The sequence below is a fragment of the Cyprinodon variegatus genome, unplaced genomic scaffold (assembly GCF_000732505.1).
Source record: "Cyprinodon variegatus isolate N-32 unplaced genomic scaffold, C_variegatus-1.0 Scaffold1276, whole genome shotgun sequence".
In the NCBI taxonomy this organism is placed as follows: Eukaryota; Metazoa; Chordata; class Actinopteri; order Cyprinodontiformes; family Cyprinodontidae; genus Cyprinodon; species Cyprinodon variegatus.
In genome coordinates this window covers 29,057-48,078 of record NW_015151729.1, presented here as the reverse complement: position 1 = coordinate 48,078, position 19,022 = coordinate 29,057, and the positions used below count along the sequence as shown (strand labels likewise).

Here is a 19,022-nt window from a genome sequence, read left to right as displayed (position 1 = left end):
ATATGTACAGTTCTGCAGTGCAGGTGCAATAACCCAGCTCTACTACTGGGAATCCTTCCCTTAGCATCTACTATGCAGATATTTTTATGCCTAAAGCATTCCAGGACATTACAACATTTTTAATTGTTTATGCTTTTTTGTACTATAAACACTCTTTTATAATGTCTGTCATATTTTTATATTTAATGGTAACTTGCTTTAACTCTATATAAGCTACTGTAACCAGAATTTCCCTGAAGGATGAATTCCTAGAGATAAATAAAGTTGAGTTTAAGTCTGAGGATTGTCTCAGAGGTGACTGACTAAGGAACTCTGACGTCTCTGATGAAGAGACCTGCATCATCCCATCCAGGATACTTCTGGTCGACCGTGGAGCTTGAATGGTGGTTTTTCGGCGTCTGTTGTAGTAGACATATAAACAGGCTCATGAGGCCTGTTATATTTATTGGCTTATTGATTATATCCCCGAATTCTCTATGCCTGAGTTTCAGTAAAGGATTTTCTTTGATAGTTTTAGTTTCAGCTTTGTTTCATTTCAGTTTTTTAAACGCTCAATCTAAAAACTGATTCAATAATATTGTTTCTGTTGAGAACTGTTTGTCAGATTAAAATTTGATTTAGAAAAGAATAACCTTTAAACAGGTATTAATCATAATTTTATTTCTATATCCATGTGTTTGTAGCACTGATGTCATATTTTAATAATAAATGTTATGAAAATCTTCATATTAAGCTGAAATAAAATTTTGAAAACCTTTAAAGGAATTAATCTATAGGATCTGTTTCTAGAGTGGTGGAGTTACTGAAATAATATTCTCTTCTATTGGGCATTACTGTATGTAAATACAATACCTGCCCCCCCAACATGGAGCTAAAAATATAGTTATTTGGGCGAAAATCTACAATTTCATGTAGTTAGCATCAGATATCCAATACCTGCGCTCCGCATATCGGCCAATATCCGATACCGATACGATTCAACATTTAAAATGAATTAACAATATATCTTTTCATTTGAGTGAAAGCTTCAGCCTTGACTTCTATTCTTCTGCACTGAATTGGATCTCCAGTATCAAATCACTGATAATTGATGCAGCTAATTAGTCAATACCGGAGCCGATATCCAATCCAGGTATCAGGTCGGTGCATCTGCAGTTAGAAGTATTAATTGTCAGTTTAAGGCTGTTAGCAGTTGTTTCTTCCTCATTTGGTCAGAAAATCAAACTCTAAACTTTTTCTTTTTTACCAGCTTTTATTTTAAGTCAAACAGGAAGTTTCACACAGACTTGGTCAAGAAAACAGAAAATATTTCTATTATAGATATTAATATTTTCATATTTACAACAACAACAATAAAAAAAACACAATTCATTAATCAGAAATAGAAATAGAGACTGATTTTAAAACCCATGATTATAAAATAAGTTGATATTAGCTCTGTTCATGTTTTATTTCCAGAGAAAGAAGCTTCAGCAGCTCCACTTCATTCAGCAGGACGTTCTTCTGGGAAGTTCCCTTCATTCCGGTCGTTTTCTAAAAAACAAAAGAGAAACATTCCTTTAATTCATGAGATCTAAAACTGTTAAATTCAACAGTGAAATAACGAATTTAAAAAGGCTGAACGACTGAGATTATTGGGAAGATTAATCTGAAGCTAAAACTTGAATGATCTGCCTGTGTTAACGACAAAGAGTTCAGATAATAACTGGACAATCACCTGGACATGTCCTCCACATCACAGGTTCAGGTGATCGGGACAAATTCAACCCGTTTGGATGCTTACAGTTCTGTCTTCATGAGTCCTTCAGTAAATCGTCTCCAGAAATGAATCCAGCTTTACATTTTCTCCAGTTTTAGATCAAGTTTAAAGGGAACCGGATACAGGCGGACCAGAGAGCCCTGAGGTTTCTGGGTGCGACTGTCGGATATAAGCTTTGTCTCTGTTTTCAACGACCTTCCATTTGAAAGCAATAAATTAGGAGATGCTGACTGATCCAGTTCAGTCCCATCCAAATCCGGTTCTTTCTCAAGCTTTTAAATTATTTTGTTACAGAACGAATCAGAACAGGGTCGGAAAACCCAAAACATGGCCACTAGTTTCCTCTCATCATTATGAAAATATTTGGGATCTTTTTTTTGACTCAAATGAGTTTTATCCTAAATCTAAAGCTCAGAGCTGACGAGTTTTAAAAGAATTTTAAGCTTTAAAACCTGTGAGATAAAACCTCAACCTTTAACTCAAACTGTTTCTTGGATCCACCGACATAAATTTATTTTTAATTATTTATTTTATTTGAGGTTTTGCACCCGAGCAGCTCTGTTTGGTAGCTCATTAGTTTGGTGCAAGTGGAAGTTTCATTATCATAGTGATGACTGAACTTCCTGTTTGCGCTCGGATGAGCGGGGCAGTTCGATACTCACACTGACTGATCCACAGCCGCAGCGTCATCAGGACGTTGAAGATCACGGTCTTCATGAAGATCACTCTGAGGCCAAAGATGGTCAGGGAGGCCAGGTTCACCATCTCATCTGCAAGCATCAGGGACACGACAGTTAAACAGGTGGAAACGGGTTTAGAAAAAAAAATAAGAAATGTTCAGCTGGGTCCAACACCTACCTGGATCCACTGTGGAGGTACATTTCTCATCTGGATTATCAGTTTCTGTAAAACAAACATAAGAATAAATCATTAGCTTCAAATCTCTGATGATAGCAGTAATTTCCAGAAACTCTCTAAATATTGGAATGTTTGGCTTGGTATGACTCACCGTTACAACTTTGACCTTCTATTGGGAAAGCCACCTGGTTATAGTAGCCTGTTGGGTTGCCGTTATAATCTCTTATCGGACTGGCACTGGTATCCTTGAAGTCATCATTGTCTTCGGTTTGGTTGTGTCTTGTAAATCCTGTTGCCAGACAAACTGTGGTCTCATTGTTGCTCAGTTGGTAGTACTGCGGTTGGACTGGATTATCTGAAACACACAGAAGGACGAGTCATGAATATCCAACATAAAACCAACATGAAACAGTTTTGGTTGACTGGCTGAAAGAACACATGATGTGTTCCTTCATAAAACTTCATTCATTCATCTGTGATCCACACAGGTCAGAGTTCTAAACATTACTTTATGCCATTTTATCATTGTTACTGTAAAACCCCCTTATTAGTTTGTCATTTTATGGAGCAAATTGTTTTAGTTTCGTTGTTTGACTGAACTTTTCCTTATTAGGATTGATTCTTTAAACAAACATCCCAGCAGGAATACAAATACAATATTTACAGTAAAGACAAAGAACATCTGGTTTGGCTGTATTCAAACTGTTGGTACCAAACAGACTTTGGGTCTTTGAAACAATTCATGTCTGATCAAACTATCCCTAAATCCAAATATTTCATTAAGATATTACATATAATCAGTTTTCTTAACTTACATGTTCAAAGCCGCTTTAATGGATTAGAAGCAGGCAGGATGAGAATACCACAACCAACCAAGCAATTACAAAAAGCAGCACCTAATATCTGCTTTCATTTTTTATATTTAGCAGTCATATTTTTCATTAAACATTTGTCTTTAACATCTTTCTCCTTTATTTTTCACATTTAAAGAGGAGTGGAGAACAAACCTGTTTAACTAAATCTCAAATTAATAGTTTAATAGTTTGAAAGAATGAAAGCAAAAATAATCATTTCAAACGTTTGTAGAAATATTTTTTTAAACTTTTTGATCATAAAAAAACGTATTAAGTAATGTAAATATAAATAATTGTTTGTTCATTTATATTGGAATATTATTTAAAATAATTAAAATTCTGGAAATCAACTTACTAAATGAAACAATTAGTTTGATTCCAGATCCAAACGTGACTTTAATGTTGTTGCTGTTCACACTGGAGCTAAACCAGTTACAAAAACCAGTTCAGTCCAGAAACTTGCTCCAGTTTCTAAACTCTATTTAAAATTCTGAGATTGATGTTTTATGGATCTGGTCCTTTAGTTTTTATGTTTACTCTTTATTTTAGTAGAACTACGGGTTTAAACTTTGTGTTGAAAAGCTGTATATTCATTTTTAAACTACAGCAGTACAGAATAAAACTCTGCTCCAAACACTTTCTCCGCTTAAAGTTCAATTCTGGTTCCAAACAGGAGTTTAATGAATGATTTGATTAAAAACCTAACTGTCGTTTTTTTCCTGATGAACTTTTAATTATTGTTAAACAGTCAAAATGGACTCAGCCCAACTGAAGCTAAATTCTGTCTATAAAACTTTGCTGATTCTGGTTCTATCAGCAGGTGGAATAAATGTATGGATCTGCGAATGATGGAGAACTTTACAAAACCAATGAGTTACTGTTTGAAGAAAATAAAAGTTAGAAATAAGGTTCATTTTCACTCACTTCTCTCCACTAAAAGTTTAGTTCCGTGTCCAAACAGGAGTTTAGCTACACCGCTTTGTGTCACACATTGATCCGACGTTGGTTAAAAACCAAACTGTCCTTTAACTCTTTGCAGAATCAACAGTTTTCTAATATGATTTAAGTGTTGTTGTTTTTTTAAAGCAGAGGCGTTTCCATTAGAATGTAGAACATTTATTCCCAACTTTCTGCAGATTTTTTGCTTAAACTGAGGTTCATCTGGAAGAAAGTTAGTGGTTATGGTTTTTAGATGCGACTAATGTTTAGTAAAATAAGTATTTCTTATCCAGTGGTAGATTTATTTGGATCTATGTCATTGTTTAAAATAGATTCAGAAGTTTAAATGTAGTAAGTCACGGCTCTGTTGAAGATAAAGGATTTTTTACTCCATTTTCAGATTAATTTTTTACAGTTTGACTTAAAAGTCTCTGTATAAAAATCTTAAATGTTTGAGGATTCAACAGAAAGGATAAAATTCTAACTCACGCTGTGAAACAGTGAGCCGGACTCCTGATCCAAACAGCAGTTTATAGTTGTTAGCATTCACACAGTCAGCCGGCCACAAACAAAAACTAGAGAAGAACCTTTAGTTCTTGACCTGTCTGGGTTTCATCTGCAGGATTTAGTTCTGTTCTATTACATTTTAACGGCTACAGACATTTAACGTTTAAACTGGACTCTGACTTTAGTTGTAGTGAAAAGATTTTGATTTTAAATCCAAATCTAGATATGAAGAAGTTTATTGTTTTTTTCTTTTTTAATGAATGTAAAGTGTAATTATATGAAGATGCCGAGTATCACAGTTTATTTATTTAACATTTAAACAATACAATCTAATAAAAAAGTTAAGTTATATTTTAAATGACCTTAACTTTTAGTCTAAACTTTTAATCTTTTTGCTGTTGTGATTCTCTGATCTTTATTTTAGGATCACTGTGTTTGAATAAAACTGCATACTGAGTAAATTTTACATTTAAGTGTCTTTTATTGAAAGACTGATCTGTTATTAAATCTGTCTCATTTAATTAAAGAAATATTTTTCTTACTGTTTTGAACTGTTAGCTCAGTTCCTCGCCCAAAGATAATTTTCCTCGTCCCGTCATTCACACACTAACAAATTGCTCAGCACAAACTCAGCACAGAAAATCCTGCCTAGTTTCCCCTAAACCAAAACATTTATGTTTTCTATTCCATCCGGACTCAGAGATGAAGATAACATAGAGATTTAGTTTGTTTCTTTCTGGTCTTTTATTGTTGAAAAATCTAAACCGAACCTGAGCTCCGTGCACACAGCTGTTCATTAACCAACACATAAAATATACCATCTAACCGACATTAACAGTTAATGTGACTGTTTCTAGAATGTTTGATTTTAAAATAATTTATTAAAAAGGCACATGACCATAAAAACAGACATAATATAATATAACTTTACTAGACTGAATTAAAAAGGTTAACTCCTTTTTTAAAGATTTTTCTGTCAGCGTAATTCACACAGCTCATACCATCGACCCAAAAGCTTCACCAAATCTTCACAAGGACAGAACTTTTAAGTATGTTTACAACTTCCATTATTATTTTATCATGGTAAACCATTAACGTTATTAATCTGGTCGTGATTTTAGATTTCTTCTTAGATTCAAACCTTAAAATCATGAAAAAGGTTGATGTCTACCAACAATAACGTAATACTAGGTCAAACTGTATGCAGATGATGTGATACTTTACTCTAAGATTTACTGACAAAAAAATATGTTTTCTGAGACTAAGATAAATAGAAACAGATTCTAATTTAGTGTTTTATATATAATAAATTCTACTTAACTCACTGCTATAGATGAAGAGTTTCACTCCAGGACCAAACAGGAGCTTCTGGTAACCACTAGTAGTCACACAGCTCAGTGTGACTGTTCAATTACTTCTATTCAGGACTTTGAAGCTTTCAGATTTTTCTTTGGTTTTAGTTTAAAGTTTGAGAAATAATTGAGAAAAAGAATCGGCTCATATAAAAAATATCCAACAACAACAAGTCTTTATAAAGAGAAATATTTCACTTTTTTTTAGAACTCCAATAAATGCCACATCTACTAAACCATTATCAAACTTTATTAAACACTTTGTCATTATTATTTCCGCAGTAATGTCAGCCATTTTTAGAGATTTAATCCTCAATGAATGTGGAACAAGTCAAACCATGTGTCCTCCATGTGTTTATATTTTAGTCAGAACTTCTATAAAAATATAAATACTTGTAGAATAATGTGTAGAGCAAATAGAACCTGCTTGTAATGAAAGTTAAACTGGACTCACTGGTGGAGACGAAGAGTTTGATTCCAGAACCAAACAGGAGTTTCTGGGACCCAGTCACACAGTTCAGGATGGTTGGTCAATTACTGGTTTCAATTATGTAAAGAACTTTGAAGTATTTAGAGTTTTTTTTTTCTGGTTTGGATTAAAGTTGACAAATAATTGAAACATTTTTAAAATCAGCACGAATATCTAATGTATTTTCATCATTGGTGAACAGTTAGTTTGTCTTTATTATTTGCTATTTCTTTTCTTTAAATGTGTATAAAGTGATTATTCAAGGAAAGGTTGGTTACAGTTTGTGTTGCAGAATGCTGTATTATCTTACTTTTGTGTATTTTCAGCTCAGTTCCTGGTCCAAATATGATTCTTTTTCCTCCATCATACACCCAGTGACATACAGTACGTCCAAACATTAACTACCAGAGCGCTTAATGTGGGTTTCTGCTCCAAACACGTTCACGTAAACTTTAATTTACATCATTGGAGTTAAATTAAAACTGGTTAATACCTACTGAGCAAAAATTTGGTGATTAACGTCCAAACAACGTCTAGGTTTGGTTGAAAAGTGAAACGTGAAAAGATGTAATTTTCGTGCTGTTGGAAAGACGTCAAAATGAACCCAATGTTTAACGTCTATTATTGGACTAAAGTGAGACAAAATCAGACCGACCAAACACAGCTCAGGTTTCAGGAACTATTTCTGGACCAAATCAAGACTTTAAACGACCCACCAGAATAGCCTAAAAACCAACGTCTATATGACGACTAGAAAAATATTTAAAATAATATTTGTAATAATAAAAAAATATGTTTGAATATAGTTTATTGTTGATCGTGGGAGTAATAACTGTACTATCTGTTTTAATCTGATCCAGTAACATTTAACCTCATAGACATAATTACAGGAATTTTACTGACAGGATCCAAGATCAGAAACTCTTAAAAAAGACAATTCTCTACTGAACCTTCAGTCAGAATATGACCTGGTTCATCATTAGCTACAAAATATAACTGGACTCACTGGATGTGATCAATAAGTTGGTTCCAGATCCAAAGTAAAGTTTTCTGCCTCCAGAATCAGTCACACAGCAGTCAGAGACTAAACATGAACCTCAGCTTTAAGCCTGGATTATCTTTCAATTCTGCTCAAAAAATGTGAGATTTAAACAATTTTTAAGGCTCCATTTGTTTTAAATAGTTTACCTCCATAAGCATTTTTTAAAGCAATGCCAAAATGTTACAATTTATTTTAAAAAACCTATGGGTTTCAACTGACTTCTTTTTCCTAAAAACAATAACAATCAACAGATGCAACAGGTAAAAATTACAATCACTGCCTGAAAATAAGGAAACGTCTCACTGTTTTCGACGAGTAGAGCAACTCCATTGCCAAACAGAACTTTAGTTCCACCAAGATTCACACAGTAGCAACGAGATAAACAACATCCCACCCAGCGGGTGGAGGATTGCCACAGGAGAGCAAGTTCAAGTCAACAAGTTTAAGCAAATGTAATCTGCAGTTTATCAGGATTTATTTATTCTGGCCTAGTTAAAGTAAATTAACTCCCAGTTCAACCAGTTCAGCGACTTTATCTCTGTTGGAGAGCAGATTAAAAATACTGTAGTACTGGTTAATCAGGATTTTATGAAACACGATGCAAATTTGCAGTTTTTAGAGCTGACTTTGTTGCGTTCTTTAAAAATGTATTTTCTTACTATTTTGGATTTTCAGCTCAGTTCCGGCTCCAAAGATCAGCTTCCATGTTCCGTCATTCACACATCAACAAACGGCTCAGCACAAACTCAGCACAGAAAAACCTGGCTAATTTCCAGCTAAACCAGAACCTTTATGACCCAGTAATATTTTACAGTCAATTAGGAGCGAGACGATTAGAATGATGTAGAGATTTAGGGGATCAAGTCTTTTTGATGGTGATTTTCTCTGTGAATGCAAACATTAAAAGATCTAAACTGAATAAACTGAAGTATCCACATGCAATTGTTCATTAGTGAATTTAAAGCCCTTCAACATGGAAATGTGTTATTTTATTTTGAAAAAACAGAAAAAATAACATTTAACCAACAGAAACAGTTAATTGAAATGTGTCTATAAATGTTTGGTTTCATAATAATAATTATATTTAGAAAAGTTGTCACCAAAAATAACTGGAACCAAAATAATTATTGCATTTTTAGACCATTTTGTTCTCTTTGGAATGATTTTGTGGTTGTAGCTGCAAATAGTTTTATAAATTTATATGAAATGAATTTTAGCAATAATTGGTCAGTTCTTAGATAAACGTGTTCATAAAATTGCCAAAGATCAGTTTGATACCAACATTATTCAAACGGCTCATTTCTAACTTATAACACTGAGTCAGAACAAGGCAACCAAAAATCAAACTGTATGCTGATGATGTGATTATGGATTTATAACCCATGGAAACTATTTGCTAATGTAGTTTATAAATGTGATAAAAATAAACAGTATTTTTACTCACTGCTGTTGATAAAGAGTTTAACTCCAGAACCAAACAGGAGTTTCTGATTATTCACAGTCACACAGTTCAGGATGGCTGATCAATAACTTCTATTGTTCTTATTCAAAATCTTTAAAGGTATTTGTTTTACATATTTTTGTTCAAATGCAAGAATCGATTGATTAACTCTTGATTAATAAGAATTGGCATTTATATTTTATCTCTTTTGCTTTTTAACCATTTAGTTGTTTATTTAGCTGCTGATTTTCATTTATTTAATTTATTTTTTTGTTATTTAGTTGTTTATTTAGCTGCTGATTTTCATTTATTTAATTTATTTTTTTGTTAAATGATTATATTCAGAATGGTTGTTTAAACTTTATGTTGCTTAATGTTTTATGATCTTACTTTTTTGTACTTTAAGCTGAGTTCCTGGTCCAAACATCAGTCTTTTAGTCCCATCATTCACCCACTGACATGGATCCTAACATTAACGACCAGAGCAGCTGAATGTGGGTTTCAATTAAATCATGTTGAATTCATGTCAATTTACCTAAGTTAATAAAATAACTTAGAGTTAAATTAAATACAGTAACTATAGTTTCTATAATTTTACTACATGGACTGAAAAAAAGATCTAAATGAATATGAGTATTTTTTGGATAAACACAGATATCCCCAATGATCCATATATGTTATTAATTTGGCTGATTTTGCAGGATTTATTTCTGGACTTTATCAGAATCTTTACAGGTTCTGGATGGTTCACACTCATCTAGTTTGTTTTCTACTCTGTACATCAAGTTTATCATTAAAGCATTTAAACATTTATCGTTTAATGTATTGTTGATCCTGGGGGAAAATATTTATATTTTTGGTTTTAATTTGTTTAACTATCTTTTATCCTGAGAGCCAAAATAACAGAAATATTAATGACAGGATCTAAAATCATAAACCTTCATAATTTTTCTTCACTGAACCTTTGGTCAGAAAACCACCTGATTTAGGATTTAACGGTAAGATAACTGAGCTTAGACTCACTGGATGTGATCATTAGGTTGGTTCCGGATCCAAAGTAAAGTTTTCTGCCTCCAGATTCAGTCACACAGCAGTCAGAGATTAAACATTAACCTCAGCTTTAAGCCTGGATTATCTTCCAGCTCATGTTTAAACAATCTTAGATTTGCATAACAGATTTAAACAGTTTATTTAGCTTTAAATAATTTTGTTTTAGGGGTGAGGTGTAAAAATCTAGATTTTTACAGAAATTATGAATAGATTTGTTTTTTCCTGAAATAGTAAAAATAAACAGATGATCAGGTTTATGTTATAAAACTCACTGTTTAGGACGAACAGATCGACTCCGCTGCCAAACAGCATTTTGGTTTGGCCCTGAGTCACACAGTGCCAACAGCATGATCAACAACCAACTCAGCTGGGGGAGGATTTCCAACTGCAGTTTAAGTTTAATTCAGGTTTAATTCAGATTATATTTGGTTCTCATACCAGAAAATAACAGGGAATGAACTGGTTGAAGCTTTATAATGTGAAAAAAGATTGTTTATGTTTATGTTGTGGAAAATAATAATTCAAAATTAATTCATTATTTTTTAGGTTTATGAAACATCTGATGTGGAGCTAATCTGGTTTGTAATGAAAATCACAGATTATCTAATCAGAATGTGAAACATTTTCTCTTAAGTTTTGCTCTGAAATCAGTATTTTAATGAGTGAATATGAATAACTGATAGTTATTGTTGTGATGATGTGATCTTAACTTTATTCTCTGAACCTTCATGTTGTTCTAGAAGCTTGATTTATAGTAAATTGCAGCAATAAGTGCGTTTTTATAAATTAATAATAATAATGTTCTGAACTGATTAAATATGAATTTTCTTACTGTTCTGAATTGTGAGCTGAGTTCCTGGTCCAAAGATGATCTTTCCCATCCCTCCATTCACACATCAACACATTGCTCAGCGCAAACTCACCGCAGAAAACACTGCCTAGATTCACCCTGAGCCAGAACATCTATGACCCAAAGGGTTTGAATAAGAATATTTACAGATTCAGGGAAGCGTGTTTGGTTCTTTCTTTATTTCTCTGGGTCTTTGAATTTAAAACGATCTAAAAAGAACCTGAGGATTCTGAATTGAAAGACTTTTTAAAACGTAAATCCTCCTCTTTTTTTTTTAGTATTTAAGTGTAAGTATTTCTGTGAATATTTGATCAGCTAATTATTTATGTTTTCTGGATTACAGTCAAACTGATGGGGAAACATGGTCTGGAGACTAAGAAACAAAATGATTTTTAATTTTAAGTTAAAAAAGGATTTTTTACATCAGTTCAAACTGACTGTGCTGCTATTAAAAACTATATAGATTGGTATTGATTTAATTCCTAGAAGCTTAATTAAATCTTATATAATTAAATAATTAAAAATGCCACATAAATGTTAATGCAAAATGATTTAATCTTACCAGACTGGATGAACAATTGAGTCCCTTTTCCAAAGATGATTTTTCTATCATTAGCAGTCACACAGCTCACATCATCAACTCAAAAACCTCCAAACTTCAAACACTGAGACAGAACTTTGCTGCTCCGTTATTAAAACACTATAAATATATAATTATAGCTGCATTGTTGTCAATCTGTGTTAAATATTCTGCTTTTATTAACGTCAAAGTTTACTCAGAATAATGCAACACAAAGTCAAACTGTATGCAGACAGTAGAATCATATATTCTAATAAGAAATGCATTAAAACAAATATTGTGAACTAAGAAAAAGAACAGCTTTAAATCAATTATTATTCTATTATTCTAGTAATAGTAGAAGGTGTGATTGACTCACTGCTGTGGATGAAGAGTTTAACTCCAGAACCAAACAGGAGTTTCTGGTTATTCCCAGTCACACAGTTCAGGATGACTGATCAATAACTTCTGTTGTTCAGGTTTGAAGCTAAAATGATTTATTCAATGAGAAAGTCTGAATTTATAGAATCAATGTTTCATTTCCATTAATGCTAAACAGTTTAGTTGTATTTTTTATGTTTTTTTTTTCTCTTTATTTTCTGTAAGATGATTTGTTTCCTAAGATGTTCATGATGTTTGGTGATGAAATTGTTTTTTTTTTTTGCAGATTTTTTGTTGAATCTGATCTTATTGTTGATCCTGGGTGGAAATTATCTGTTTATTTGTTTAAATCTGATCTACTAGCATTTAACTTCTGAGCTTTAAAGGAAAACGGAGCGCAGACTCACTGGATGTGACCATTAGGTTGGTTCCGAATCCAAAGTGGAGCTTCCTGATTCCAGAATCAGTCACACAGCAGTCAGAGACTAAACATGAACCTCAGCTTTAAGCCTGGATTATCTTCCAGGTTCTGTTCAGACAATCTAAGATCTAAAAAGGTTTTAATATTGTTTTTGTTTGTTTGTTTGTTTTAAATAGTTCAGCTTCCATTTTCAGGTATAAAACACAAACATGTTACTAGTTTCATTTGGGTTTAATATAAAGTTGTTTTTTTAAGCATTAATAATGAACAGATGGTAAACATGTTACCAAACAGAATTATGGTTTAAAGTTAAATTCAATCAATCAAGTTTAGACATAAACTCTGCAGTTAATCAGGTTTTAGGATTAAATCATTAAAGTTTAAGATCAGAGCCAAAGAAAGTTCGTTAAAATCAGTTACCAGTGTAACAACTTAATCAACTTTAACCCTACTGGTTAAAAACACTGTAAAATATGTGAGTCACTGGTTAAACTGGTTTTCTGTATTAATTCTGTTAAAAACTAAAATAAAACATAAGATGTGAATGTTATTTATGTCGTACTTTTCTTAAAACCATTAAATCTGGTCTTACTGGGTTCCACGCGGAGAGTCGTTCCAGAACCAAAAAGGATTTTCAGTCCATCCTTCACACCATGGAAACCGACTCAACGAAAACTCAACGACGCAACAGAACCAGAACCATCTGACAAACTCAGACCAGAACCCTTTCAGTCAGGGTTCAGCTGGTTTCAGCTGCTTTTAAAAGTTTAAAATGAATCACCTGTTGATTTTAATAACATTTAATCTGGAGCTGATCTGGTTTGTTGATGTAAAACTGATTTTCTAGTTGAAATCCTTTACATTTTAGACATTTGCTGTTAAATAATGGTTATAGAAGCTTCATTTCCTGAAAACTGCAGCATTAAGTGTCTTGCTATGACAGACTAATTAAATGTTCTGTTGTTGAGTCTAAATGTAATTTCTATTGAATATTAATCTTACGGTTTTGAATTTTCAGCAGAGTTCCTGGTCCAAAGAGGATCTTCTCTCTCCCTCCAGTCACACATCGGTTCACTGCTCTGCATAAACTCAGCGCAGAAAAACTCGGCTAGGTTTCATCTAAACCAGATTATCTATGATCCAAAATGTGGATTAGGCTTCTGAGATTAAAACTAATTAAAGATTTAGATCAGTTAAGATTTTTTTTCTGATTTTCAGAATCTTTAAATGTTGAATGATCTAAAGTGACCCTGAAGTCTCTGCATGCAGCTGTTCGTTAACCAATCAATGACAAGCCTGTTAAAATGACTAATATAAACTAATATAAATTCATTTTTTTAATGTAAATTGAGTAAAGATTTCCACTTGAATTGATTTTGTCTTTTAACAATTTTATTTTCTGTGTTTTAATGATTAAAATATGACATAAAATTTAATCGCGAAGAATTTCTAAATTCAAAAATCGGGTGAATATGAATGAGAATAATCTCTTCTTACCGGACTGGATGTAAAGTTTAGTTCCTTTGCCAAAGATGATTTTTCTATCAGCAGTATTCACACAGATCAAACCATCTACTCAAAAACCTCTACGTCCTCACAAAGACGCTACTTTTCTCTCCATGTATTAAAATAACAATAAATCCCACATATACTGTATATCTGCTTTCATTTTAATGTTTAACACTTTATGTAATTATTCTACTTAACCTGAGATTGGATATATTTTTACATTTAAGCTTTAAAGATTAAAGCATCTTCATAGACTTTAACTAAGAGCAGATGGAAACATTTCCTAGTTTGTTTGTTATTTTTTATAGAAGATATTCACTGCATCCTGGGAAAACTGATTAAGGAAATTATATATTTTCTATTTATGAAACATTAATCTGTTGGGATTTTTTTGTGTGTGTGTTTGTGTGTTAAAAGTTCAAGAATAAATCCAGCATCAATATCTGATCTATTTCCATAAAGCTAAATAGTTGTTTTTTTTTATGTCAAATGAATCTTTTAAAGAAATTTAGTTGAAGGTTTGTGTCGCTGAATGTTTAATAATCTTACTGTTGTTTATCTTCAGCTCAGTTCCAGGTCCAAATATCAGCCTCCTAACTCCATCATTCACCCACTGAGACATTAGACAACATGAACTATCAGAGCAGCTGAACTGGATTCCCTACAGAAGAACATCATGGCATTTATAAGATATTACAGAAATATAGAAAACTTTGAATAAATCTAACTGGATGATCTGGTGAACTATAAGGTGTCTTGAGATGACATGTGCTGTGAATTGGAGCTTTAGAAATAAACTGAATTGAATTAAATTGATTTGATTAAGCAGAAATAATCTGCAGCTTATCAGGAATGAATTGTTCGCAACAATAACAATTATAAAGGTATAAACTGTTAAGATGTGGCCTAGTTAAAGAAAATTATTCACAATAACCTTCCATCCAACCAGACTTTATATCTTTACCTAAAGGTAGATTTAAAACAATGGTTAGACTGGTGTGTGACTGGTTAGACTGGTGTGTGTGACTGGTTAGACTGGTGTGTGACTGGTTAGACTGGTGTGTGACTGGTTAGACTGGTGTGTGACTGGTTAGCATCGGTGAATTAAAACATGTTAAAATCATGCAAACTCAATATTAAATAAGTCTGATCTGGTCTTACTGGGTTCCACCCGGAGAGTCGTTCCAGAACCGAAGCTGATTTTAACTCCGTTATTCACACCATGGAAACCGACCCAACAAAAACCCAACGACCCGACAGAACCAGAACCATCTGAACCATCTTTTGCTAGGGTTACCTGCCTAATGTATTATAAACGACACATTAAAGGGACTTAAAATGTTATTTTCTATTAGGATTCTTATATGTTACATCATTTAATTTGGTTTGATTTGAAATCTCTGATGTTTCCCTGTGATGTTATAATATTAACCAAAGTGATAAATAAATGTCTTCATTAAACATTAAATTGAACTCACGGCTCTCTATGAACAGTTTGGTTCCTTCTCCAAAGAAAAGTTTCCAGCTGCCTCCGGAAGCAGACGCACACTTCATCTGACCTCAGCAATAACCTGAGCTCAGCTGAATGAGACGCTTTAACTCTAACTTTACAAACACCGTAACATTTAACAACAAACTTACAAAAAGAATAATTTGTTTAATAGAAAAATAACTTTTGGCTCATTTTTGAGACAATTTTCAGTCTGAATTGTAAATCTATTCTTCAAATCGGCTAAATATTCAACAATCTTTCACTAATAAACTTTCTTCCATTTATGACTTTTTATGACATTTATGATGAAACTCATCATCAATAACTATTTAGGATATCATCTTTAGTTAATCTCTTCTGGCTGCAGAGTTCTGCTGCGATCAGTTCTGTCCCTAAAATAAAAACCCGTAATTAACTTTAAATCTTTCTTGTTCCGATCTGTTAGAAAGTTTTCTGTTAAATCATTTAATACTCACTGCTTCCTATGACCAGATTGGTCCCTTTCCCAAATAGCAGCTTCCATCCTGCTGCAGAACCAGTCACACTGTGGATCGGGTCAACACAAGAACCCAGGAGAACCCAGCAGGAAGAAGCTGCTGATTTAGTGACTTCACTCAGTGTTACCATGGATATATGGATATAACATGGAATAAAGCTACATTGGTCCAGATAACCGATCTAAAATAGCAGCTGTAGACACAGATATTGACCCAAACATTGTTCTCTTTGCTTACTTTGCTCCACCATCAGTTTTGTTCCAGAACCAAACATCAGTTTGTCGTTTGAGTATCCATTCACACAGTCAGAGCCTCAATGACAAGAACCCAGAGGAACCAGAGGAACCAGAGGAACCAGGGTTAATCTCATCTTTATCAATATAGAAAGCATGCCATCTATAATTCCTAAAAAGGTTTAGCTGTGACTGGACACGATTCTTCTTCTGACACGATTAGAGCTCATCAGAAAGAAATCATCTAACCAGGTTTAACTGTAATTTAATTGTATAACTAAGTGTTATAGCAAATTCTGAACTGCAGCTATTGAGATGTAATATTTTAATTAGAAAATGCAACTTGTCGCTTCAGCTGGAAGTTCAGCTACTTTTCTAAAGTAATTTGATAGAGTTGAATATTTTCTTCCATAGACTAATAAAAGAACTTACTCTGTTCAACGATTAGTTTGGTTCCAGAAGCAAACAAGAGTTTATCGCTGCTGAAGCTATTCACACAGCAGAAAACATGGCGACGCTAACTGGCTGTGAATTATGAATGTTAAAAAAACTTTAGGCTTATTTTATAGTATTTCTTAGAAGAAGCTGAAATAAGTAGCATAAAAATAAGCTACTAAATGTTTTAGTTGACTTTAGTTTGAACTTATATCCCCCATATCTACCTGTTCAGTTCAATTAACCATCAGATTCCTATGGAACAGGTTTAAGAAAGTGTAATAACCCAGATATTAACTTGGTTTTTACTATTTATGACAACATTTGGTCCAAAGAGAGGAAGATTGGAAGTTTTGATCCCAATAAATGTGTCAAACTAAATATCTTTATACTAAAAGATAAAGAACTCACTTGATTCAACCGTCAGTTTGGTTCCTGGACCAAAAATGAGTTTTGTATTTCCATAAGCAGCCTCACAGTCAGACAGTCATCAGCATAAACTCTGACCCCTAAACTAACAGGAACCTTTGGCTGCTTTGATAATCTCAGAGAGTTCTAAACTATCTTTGTTACTAATTAAAAATAACAATAATAGTTATTAAAGGACGTGGTGATCTGGTGCAGAATAAAATGTAAATAACGTCTGACCTTCCAGGTCAGAGAAAGTTTGTCTGAAACATTAATTATATAACAGGGAAAAACTTACTGGACTGAACCGTCAGTTTGGTACCAGAACCAAAGATGGTTTTTGAGTTTCCATAACCAGACACACAGTCAGAGAGTCATCAGCATAAACTCTGACAGGAAACACGTCTACTTATTGATTAGATCTAATGTTGAATATATAACTAAATATTTTAGATTTTTATTCTTCTAGTTATTGTTAATATATTTATTACTGCACATAATATTGAATCTATGTTTAAAACATGATATGACATCAGATTTACATAATTATGGTTAAATCGTAATTGTGTTTGGTTTGGTTTAGAATAGCAAAACTAAATCTAATTGGTCTGAATAATAAATGTAGTTCCAGAACCAGAGGGGGTTTTCTTTCTTCCAGAACCAGAATCCAGTCGGGTTCTCCTCATAATGACCCGAATGGTGACAGAAATAATAAGGCAGTATAAAGTTCAACAATATTTTCTTTATCCTGTAACAGAAGGGACGCTCCCCTGTTTTAATTAAAATGGATTTATAAGTTAAAGACATTTGGTAAAAATATTGTTCTTAATCTTAACACATCCATAAAGGTCAAAGGTTAATTTTTTGCTTCTATAAAATTCATAGGGTTTGTCATATATACAGTTAAAGTGTTAAAACTTACTTGTGTGAACCAGCAGTTTGGTACCAGAAGCAAAGATGAGTTTATTTCCATAATCGTTCACACAGCAGGAACAACCCTAGCAGGAACTCTGAGGATCAGCTGCATCAAGTTTAGACTTTATCTCATCTATTATTATCTAATCTGGTTTAAATAAATTAACAAAATACTGATTCAGTTTATTCAATTTCAATTTTCACCCTAAATATTAGCCGCCATGTTTATTTTCCTAAATAAACGCGTTTTTTTCTGAGACTGTTTTATTAAAATTAGTATTAAATCCAGACCTTCAGTTTATGACCATTATTAAATCTATTATCTACTCACGCTTTTCGATGGTCAGTTTGGTTCCTTTCCCAAAGAGGATTTTCCAGTTTCCACTTCCAGTCACACTGCGTCTGAGCTCTGCACTAAAACTGCTGCATTTCAACTTACTACTACTACTGAATTTTTTTTTTTCAACAATTCAATTCTGCAATGTTTTGGGACAAAGTGTGTGAAGGTGATCGTGTTTATGTGTTATTGTGTTTTAAAGATAACAGAATGCTTCATTTCTAATTATATGTTATAATCAACACGGGATCAACATGATTTAAATTCAGGTTGGTGTTTAAGTTAAACAAGAACAGATTTAGTAGGCCCAATTTAAGAAAAAACACATTTGCTTTAACTAGACTGAGACAAATACCGTCACATCATCAGCTAATTGGCAAACTTTGTTAAATAACTATTGTTTGAACGTATTTTACGCAATAAAATAAATAGGTGTTCATTTAAAACTGGAAAAAGTTTCCAATTAAGTTCTTTACAACAGTTCAAAATTGAGAGAAATATATTTGAGGTCAAAAAGCTCAAATTAGTTGATAAATGGAACATTTTTTCATTACTCACTACTTTCCGTCATTAGCTTGATTCCTTTTCCAAAGATTAGCTTTCTGGCTCCTGATGATGTCACACAATAACTCAGGACTTAACAAAAACTGTGGCAACATTTGAGGGTAAAATCAAACTTTTAGGTTTTTTTGAAGCAGAATAATTGTATCATTA

At 32.9% G+C, this 19,022-nt stretch overlaps 1 gene segment (V, D, J or C); it reads right to left on the bottom strand.

Moving 5' to 3' along the window:
• Positions 1-1,446: 1,446 nt before the first annotated feature.
• Positions 1,447-19,022, bottom strand: part of LOC107102572 — a 32,314-nt gene continuing 14,738 nt past the window's right edge. The window contains 4 exon segments of the C gene segment in view: positions 1,447-1,533; positions 2,422-2,529; positions 2,618-2,662; positions 2,769-2,972. Coding sequence covers positions 1,532-1,533; positions 2,422-2,529; positions 2,618-2,662; positions 2,769-2,972 — 359 coding nt within the window.